At 40.5% G+C, this 9522-nt stretch overlaps 1 protein-coding gene across 3 annotated transcripts in view; it reads right to left on the minus strand.

The window, feature by feature from the left end:
* The window catches only part of LOC113956903 (neural-cadherin-like), a 61099-nt gene extending 51697 nt beyond the window's left edge, over positions 1-9402 (minus strand). For all 3 annotated transcript variants that reach the window (XM_027663904.1, XM_027663905.1, XM_027663903.1), the window contains exon 1: positions 9299-9402. In XM_027663904.1, the coding sequence (XP_027519705.1) occupies positions 9299-9371 (73 nt within the window). In that variant the 5' untranslated portion in view covers positions 9372-9402. The remainder of the gene's footprint in view (positions 1-9298) is intronic.
* Positions 9403-9522: the final 120 nt, after the last annotated feature.

A 9522-nucleotide genomic window follows, 5' to 3' on the forward strand; every position in this document is an offset into this window, starting at 1 on the left:
GGGTGTTAAGACTTCCATCATTGTGTGTTGGACCAATTTCAGCACTACACCTCTTTTAACTTTTCAATAGATGTAAAAACCACAGGCCCCCTCAGCTATCTGAGCAAAGTGATTTGGTAAAATCAGAGTTACTGTTCATCCAAGAACATTCCTTCCAAGTCCACAAGGCCCATCATACAAACAGGATTTGTACAACATACAAAAGCTTCCTAGGTTAAGACAAAACTCACTTTATTGCAAGGAAGTCACTTCTCCAAGAAAAAGCATGAGAACCTGTTATTTCAATGCCTTTCAGAAAAGCACAGTGCAGATCCAGGGCAGTATCTGGATTCCAGCCTCCCCACTGGATTCCTTTCTCCAAGTCTCCACGATGAGTACACTTTTAGCACTGAGAGGCTTTAATAAAGGCAGCATCAAATATATAGGAGAAAACATAACATTTTATATTAACAATTCAAAGTTAGAAATCTACCCTTTGGCAAGACACAAACCACATTTGTGTAATAAAATAAACTGTTACTATTAACAGCAACCTTAATACTCATATACTGTGAAGAACACTCTTCATCCAGAAAGTTGTGAAGAATTTCTAATAAAGGGTGTCACAAGCTTGTAAAATAATTACTATCTTTTCACATCAAATTTAAGATATATAGAGAGGAACTTAGTATTAAGAATTAACAGAAAGCCCTCTCAAAATCATGAACTTCTTGGACAGCCCGAATTAAAAACTTGTCAAAACTGAAGAACATACTGGAAATTACAAGAAATAACCACGTTTCTTGTAATCAGGAACGACCACTCCAGGTTTTTCCACGAGTTCTTTATGGCTTTACTGAATCCAGATTTATCTGAAAAAAACTCTTTTGTTGGTGTTCACCACTAATTTTCCAGGAAAGGGTTTCAACAGTCAGCACCATGAACCAGTTCCTCCAACCTGGAATCGCAGCTGGGTTATAAAGATTCACTGGGCTGCACACAGATACTGTAAACTAATAAATCCTGTCATTTCATACAGCAACTAGGAACAAAAATATTCTCCCACCTACCAACCATGTTACTCCAGGGGTGGTAGGAAGGAGGAGAAGGATTTAATACTTAATCATTCACTTAACAGCAACTTTGAAGGTTACACTGCCTTGAAAATCATGCATGCTGAAACAGTCCAACTGCAATTTCAAATACTGTAGGTCAGAGTTGCCTCTAAACCTATCTCTTTTCACCATGTCAAATTGCAAAAGATGCTGTCAATCTGTGAAATCCAACGTATTCTCAGACTTCTGATTGCATTAGGATTATATGACTGTCTTTTCTCTCAAAAATCCAATGGATAATTCTATAAGACGAGACTTGAAAAATAAAATCCTTATATTCATTAAAAATGTAGGTTTCTCTGCATCAGTGTAATTGATAAAACTGACAATGCCAGACATTCTGATTTAAAAAATCTGACAATAGAGAATATGTAGTTGACTGAACATGTCTCTACAATTGTGGACAAACATTATACGTTCCTCGAATGTACTGAGGGCAGAGGTATTATATTATCATGATTAAGCAATAATGGGTGAGAAGCTAGGTTGCTCCTGGCATTTTCAGGTCATTTCAATTTATTTTTAAAAGAAGATTATGAGAGTGTTAAAAGTCTTGCAAGCCTTGAGGTTAATACTGGTATTACATATTGCTCTACATCTACCGGCAAATTTAAGTATTCAAGCTGGTATTTTTGGTTTTGGTTTTGTGTTGGGTTTTTTGTTTAAGTTTCTCCAATTTCTAAGACTTTTTCTCTAAATAGACAAATATTCTTTGAAAACTCAGGGGTTTTTTATTTGTTTGGGTTACTGCAAGTGAAATATTTTGGGGTTGCTTGAGAGGATGTTGCTGTTTTGAAGTGGCTTTGCAAATATCATACTGTAGTTTTTTAAAACCTCACTCTATAATATGTCTTCATGTAAAATACCTACTGACTTAAAGTTTGGGAAGATACATTTTCAGAAAAAACATCTTAAAGCCCTAAGCCTCTAGCTGCAATCAGGAGAAATCTCTTTTCCCATTTTCAGACCATAACATGAGATAGAAGCTACTGGTTATTGTACCCAGTCCTACTGTATATCCTTCAAAAAAATAGGACAATTATGCACAAACACTTCTCTACTGCCATTTCTGAAAATTCCTGAGGTATATGATGGGCTACTTTTAAGTGCAGTAGTTTGCTCATTCATAAAACATAAACCTTCTAAAGATATAACTTTGATGGGCTCAAGATGGGGACAGCCCACATTCCCTCCTAATATGCCTCATCTTTTCTGCAGATAGAATAATGACAGTCTGGCATGTCTCTGCTCCTTACCATCATATGGCTTTTAAAATAGAAGTTAAAGCAAACCAGAAAACAAAAATAAAGAAAGCATCAGAGGAGTTCAATGATCATGGCAGAGTGGTTCTTAACATGGTTATCACCTTAATGTATTTTAATTGGTAATTTATGCTATCAGAGACTTCCCAGTGTGGCATCCATCTGCTGGGAGTGGCAGACAGAAAAACCAAGCATGCCCAGGTAATGAAAAAATAATCACAACAGACATCCTTAAATAACAAAGCATGTGTCTTAATAAATGATTGTTGATTGCCAAAAAGCATTATCATAAGAAGAGATCCTGGTTAAAGCAGTAGCAGCTACTAGGTCACTGTGAGATGGGAAATTCTCTTGAAATTTTTCCTTAGAATTTCTTGGGGAAAATCTAAGGAGAGAAAAAAAAAGATAAAAATACCACTACAATCAGTAGCCTCACCAACAGAGCCTGCTGTAATTCCTTGGATCATTATGGAATCACAGAATGGTTTGGGTTGGAAGGGACCTTGAAGTTCATCTCATTCCAACCCCCCTTGCCATGGGAAGGGACACCTTCCACTACACCAGGTTGCTCCAAACCCCTTCCAAGCTGGCCTGTATGTTCTATAATTTATTAGTTCTGTCAGATTATCAAATTTGTGCTGAAGTTTAGTTAGATCTTGTTCATTTCTTTTGCAGAAACTGAATGCTTGAGATGATAAACAGCCAGAAGATCTAACCAGCTTCGGTGTTCGAGCAGTCTCACAAAGGTATTTTTAATCTGACTGCCTGCAGTAGAAAGCAGATCATTTCAAAACATTCAGACTGATCAAACAACAACACAGTGCTCTAGAGCTTCCCCAGACATTCCTTTCTACCACAAATCAGTAACATTCCAAGCCTGTAAACACCCATAGCTGTCCCAAATGCACCTAGAATGTACATTCTCTTCTGACTTAATAGCACAAAACCCACTGCAGTTTAATGAAACCCATCTGCTGGATAATAGATGATGATTTCAACTTGAGCTCAGCTTGATGTGTAACTGTTAATATGGCTATAATTCACAGAAGAGGTAATAAGAATTGTAAAAGGCAAAACATTATCCAGAAGCTACTTAATTCTTAGGGATGATCCCCCCAGAATCAATACAGCTAGTAAGGGACTAAGACCTCAGATAAAATTAAAACAGATGATCCTTGACTTCCAAGCATGAAATCCTTCAAGGTTGAATATATTACTAAACTGGTATCTCCACCCTCTACGTCAATTTAAAAGGGAAAAATATACTTAAAATATAACTAAGTGCTGTTAACTGTTGGAAGGCCCTTGGTGAATCCTCTGATAAGAAAAAATGAGTGACAGGAGATTACAAAGCTAATGCCCATGGATCAAGTAAGGTCAAGGGAGCTTGAGACGACAGAGGATTAGAGAGATGGGATCTTTCATGCACTACCCCCAAGCAGTAATGGAATAATAATGGCTCCTTCTCAAATTAAACGCTACCTCTACGTTAAAATATTAATGTGTATGACAGTCTAAGAAATTTTACCTTCTGTTCACTGGGTACAAACTTAAAACAGCATTATGCTTTTGCTAAGAATGAATTGTGTTCCCATAAATTAAATGGGACGAAATCTGAAATGGCACAAAAAACATGAGCACAACCATTTGTCCTTGCAAGCTGAAGAACATAAACGAAGGCTGAGTGATCATTGGGGTCACTCAAGGAATCTCCTCCTCAAGGACCATGCACCAAAAAACACACTCATCAAGTTAAGCCCTGAAATTTTGGAATTCTGTTTAACATCTTGTGGCTCAAACTCACGTATGAGGTTTTCTTGGTGTTTCTCTTTGGTTTGGGGTTGTGAAGTTTGTGTTTCAGTTTCTTTTAGTTAAAAAGTTTGTTAGTTATGAAAAATGTAAATATTGTCAGGCCATATTTCAATTTCAAAGGAGTGTCTTCATCTCTCAGGATTGATTTTTTTCTGTCCAATGGCAAGGCAGAACCTCAGAAACTTCCAGTGTCTGAAGGGGCTACAGGGAATCTGGAGAGGGACTCTTGATCAGGAACTGTAATGACAATTACGGGTAATGTGTACAAATTGAAGGAGGGGAAATTTAGGTTGGATATGAGGAAGAAATTCTTTACTGTGAGGGTGGTGAGACACTGGCACGGGTTGTCCAGGGAGGTTGTGGATGCTCCAACCCCGGCAGTGTTTAAAGCCAGGCTGGACAAGGTCTAATGGAAGGTGTCCCTGCCCATGGCAGAGGGGATTGGTACTAGATGATCTTTATGGGCCATTCCAACCCCTTAACATTCTGTGGTTGAAGCTCTCACAGTAGTCAACATACAGAGAATGTTTAACACAAAGGCACACACATATCGCTGCTGAAACTGCAAAATCTAACTGCCAAGGGGCAGCAAGGACAGGCTGCTCTGCAGGGTATGGTGAGAGAAGAGTCAAGGGACCTCACTGTCACTGAGCAGGTCCTGAGACTGGTCACCAGACAAATCCACAGGGATCAGTGGAGCAGGGAGCCAAGTGAGCAAGGCAGTGTTGGAGCAGGGGAGGCACAGCCAGGCACAGAGCACAGCTCTGGGCAGCCCAGGGAAGGACAGCAGCTCGAGCACAGATCCTGGGACGTGGGGCAGAGGTCACAGACACTGCTGGTGACACCCACCTGTCTGATCCCAGCAGTGTCAGAGCTGGCTTTGAACCCAGGCAGCCAAACCCAGGGAGCTCCAGAACGTGTCACTGCACTCCAGGACCTGACAATCCTGTTGGAACAGCCCTAATCTGACAGGGAACATCCTACCAGTCTGTGAAAACTATCAGGCTTGACTGATTTGTGATCTCTATTTCTTTAAACTGACTTCTGCCTGGTTTTAAAGCTTCCTGCTAAGAATTCATGCAAGGAACTCACCTTAATTTGAAAATCCAGCAAAGGCACTATCTCCTCTCTCTTATCCAGGCCCTGAAATTGTTACTCCTCCAATCCATACCATTAAAAAGGCACTTAGCACTAGAGGTCCAGATTATCTTGTTGACACTTGCTAGTGACTACTTACTGCCTCCAGAAAACCTAAAAACTATAGTAAAACTAAGTCTACACAGTATCAAATAACCACAAAGTGAATAAAGAGTTAGTAACATACAATTTCCTCTACAGATTGCAGTTAATTTTACTGTAGTAGTAAAATACTCACAATTATTTGTTATTTCAAAGAAAAAATAAATTTTAAAAAAAAGGATTGTTTTTGGCATCTACATTAAAAAACAAAATCACAACATTTATAACTAAATTATGTCCCATCACAAAGTAACTACAGCATGTAGCTGCACTGGTGATGACAATAATAACAGTAATTTGTCCACATCAGTACCATTAATTTTAGAGCTCAACTGCAGCTTTGCCAGAAACCCAACTCTGCATGCTGAAGAGTTGTTCATACTGCAAATGCCCATCAAAGCTATCTCTGACACAGGAAAATGTGTATCAGCACCAAACCTATGGTCTTCTACTAAAAAATTCTCCAGATACTGAGGAGTGAGTCTGTTCCTTTGGTGGTTACTTGCCAAGCCAAGTGCAGTGAGCTCAGATAAGCTCACACCTTCCACAAGGTCCAACTCAGCGAGAAAACCCTTTTTCATGAGCATGTTGAAGATCATCTGGATACTGAAACGCTGAAGGTCTGGTTGCACATGGAACAGTATTTGCTTCTATGGAACACCAGCCTTGGACATGCTGCTGTGTTGATTATCCCACACAGAATTCAGAGGAAGTAAACAGAAAAGTATTTCAAATTCTATTTTAGCTGAAGTAGAAAAAAGAAGCAAACATACAGCCTGTTACATACCCTTTGTACTCCTCTGAAGAAAAATTCAGGACCAGGACATCTCCTACACAGTCCCCTTTATGAACTGAAGAGTGGGGGCTGTCACATAAATGAGGAAGAAATACTACTGAATGTTGCCTTGTTGCCATATACCAATCTTCTTGTTACTATTTTGGGAATGCTCCATTGGGGGGGGGAATAATTTATTCTTCCTAGCAATGCATTAGGACCACTTGTGGCACAATGCTTTTAAGCATTCTTTACTACTTTAGGTAATGAAGTGCACATTACAAATGAATCACAATAAACTACATTGAAAAGATAAAGGAAAAGAGGGTAGACTTTATATGCTAAAGCCTTTAAACATTTTGTCTTATCCTTGATATCAATGCCTGGGTTGAAGAAGACACTAATGACAGAATTAATTACTGGTTAATTTTCAGTTCTCAGTTACCAGTTGGCAAGAATTAGGGAAAAGTGGAAAAAAAAAATTAAAGAAATTAATACAACTTTATACCACTTGAACATAAATTGACATCTGACACCATAAGGTCTAATATTAGAGAACTGTAGCTACTGGAATGTTTATGGTTATATACAATGTAAAGTAAGTGAACACAAATGTTAAAAGCAAAGTAAAACAACTGGAAAAAAAATCTGAACTTGAATGTTTACTCACAAGAAAATTTAGTGTAACCATCTCTGCATTTTAATTCATCCTGAGAGCTCACTTCTGTAAACACTGTTTTCTCTTGGAGCTTTTGCTATATACTATATCTTCCTTATTTCAGGCTATTAAAATATGTAGTTGTGCTAGTCATCTTTCTCCCATCCCATCCTTTTGGTTAACTTTTCTCAAATTACTGCGGTTTGAATTGCAAGTACAGAAAGAGACACAACTTGCTAGATCTGTTTGAAAGTATTATGTTAAATGTATTTTAACTCCTACAAAACGAGACTGTAAGCACTCTGCAACTTCAAAGTTAAAGTTCTCAATTCATTATTAACCTTTAACTGATGAAAACAATAGTATTAATAAAGATGTATTTTGAATTTACTCTCCTTTAAACCAAGTCACCAGGTATCTAAGGCATATCATTTGTACTGCCCACAATTAATTGCTCTCTACCTAATCTGAGTAAGAAGCTAGTTCTACATATTTCTTAGAGATTTATTCTCTTACTACTACATACTACTAACAGTAATGTGTCAGGCTAGTGGAAAATACTCCAAAGGTGAAATAAAACCACTGAAATTAAGTTAGAAGTTGTTTTGGATTATTTTTAACTGCAGAATTGCTTTGGAAATGAAGCTCAGGTGTGACAGAGTGACAAGCTTTGTTCCAGGCCATCTCAGACTTCTATATTCAGACTAGATAAGAGCCAAAACAATCACAAAGGTGAGAGTAGCAGTAACCGCGGGCTACCACTTTTCTAACATCATCATCTTGATCCTGACAGAGGGAAATGTGACACCAACAAAGGGCTGAAACCTGAGCTACCTGACAGAGTAGGTGAACATCCCAGCAGCACATTCAGATTGACCCGATGGATTTTGTTACTGCCTCGGAGTAATGACATCCCCCTTGGCAGGTAGCCTTGCTCAGGATTGAGTAGTGAGCACAGAGCAGGGAAAGCACTTGTGTTTTGGAAATTGGTCTATCAACCTCTTGGTCTGCAGCCAAAGCTCAAGCTGGAACACTGCACAAAGCCAGTGCGAGTGACTGACATCAACACAGCGACAGGCACAACAAAACCCAAGGGAGAAACAGAGAAGGATCTGAGAGTTGCTCCTCAGGACCTGAGTGAAAGGAGTTGCTGCTGCAGCCTCCTGCAGAGGGGGAAGTATCCATGTCACTGAAACTGTCAGCACTAATTAGAACCCTGCAGGCATCCTCAGGGATTTAACAGACACCAAGGAATAAACTGCCTCTCACTCCTGTGGGCTGCCCCTCAGTCAGAAAACAGGCGAGATAAGGGAAAGGATCGCGTGGGAAGCTTTTCATCTCTCCCGCCTGCGCTGCTCTGTGGCTGAGGGAAATCACTCCAAGCAGCTGCAGTGATGAGAAGTTAATCGTTTCCACAACCACTAGAAGTCACATAATGCCAAACCCTTCCTAAACCTTTCCAAGATGAAATCAGGCCAAACAACTTATTTTCTGCTGATACGATTTTCTCTAGAATACTCATCCTGGGCAATCTTCAGAACATCGCTACAATCACAAGTAACATGAAAATAACAAGACACGTGGTGAACATGCACAGACATCCACCACCCAGTAAATTAAAAATATGCTTAAATTACGCTGATTTTCATAGGTGAAAAATATTTGCCAAGGTGGCAATTAAAAACTCAAAAAGGATTTTTGAAAGCAAAAGATGTGATCAGTAAATGAAATGAACTATTCTGCTTAACTTGGAGTAAGAGCCTGCGAATGATGACAATTTAAGTCACAAACTTGCCATTTTAATAGTGCACACTGGACTTCTCAGATTTTTTTTGAAAAAAAGCAGCCACATAAACGCAAAGGTTCCATGTTTGTAGAAACCCATCTTATACTCGTGAGTCAAACACACAACTTTAGCAGTGACTCAAAACCGAGTGGCTTCAGCTGCATGCTTCAAGTGAGGCATTTACAGGATGAGAACTATAGGGAACATTTTAATAGCAAACACCTGTAGGGAAGAAGTGTGGCGTATCTAACATGCTGTGCCTTGACATACAGGTAAAGGCACAGCTTGTGAGTCCCTTCCAACTCAGAATATTCGGTGAAATATTACATATTTTCCACGCCACTCACTAATGACTGAGAATTCTAACCGGTGAAACAGTTAAACTCTGCTAAACACCCTGCTGCTCCACGCACTGCCACCAAGCTCTACAGTCCACGCTCCCTAAGCCATGAAACGTTTCTTGTCACCTCCGGTGCTTTGATATCAACAATTTACAGATTCAAAAGACCGAAACTACATTCTACAACATAACAGCACGTGACACCTGACGCTAAACCAGCGTTAGGTGCTGCTCGTCACCTGGGGACAAAAGCTGATGGGACGAGACCACTACTCTGAGTAAGTGGTAACTTTCCCCGCGGCCGCAGCCGCCCCCGCCCGGCCCACACCCACCTCTGCGCTCCTGGACGCGCACCACGATCTCCCAGGCGGCCGCCGCCTCCCTGTCCAGGGCCGCGCTCAGCATCACCTCGCCGCTCTCCCGCTCCACGCGCACCGGCGACTCCTCGACGGGCGGCGACAGCAGCTCGAACCAGGCGGCGGCGAAGCGCGCCGGGGCCAGCGTGGCCAGGCGGGTGCCCGGCCGGGCGTCCTCGGGCAGGGCGAGCGCCAGGGGC

Source organism: Corapipo altera, unplaced genomic scaffold, assembly GCF_003945725.1.
Source record: "Corapipo altera isolate COAL_440 unplaced genomic scaffold, ASM394572v1 224, whole genome shotgun sequence".
Taxonomy (NCBI): domain Eukaryota; kingdom Metazoa; phylum Chordata; class Aves; order Passeriformes; family Pipridae; genus Corapipo; species Corapipo altera.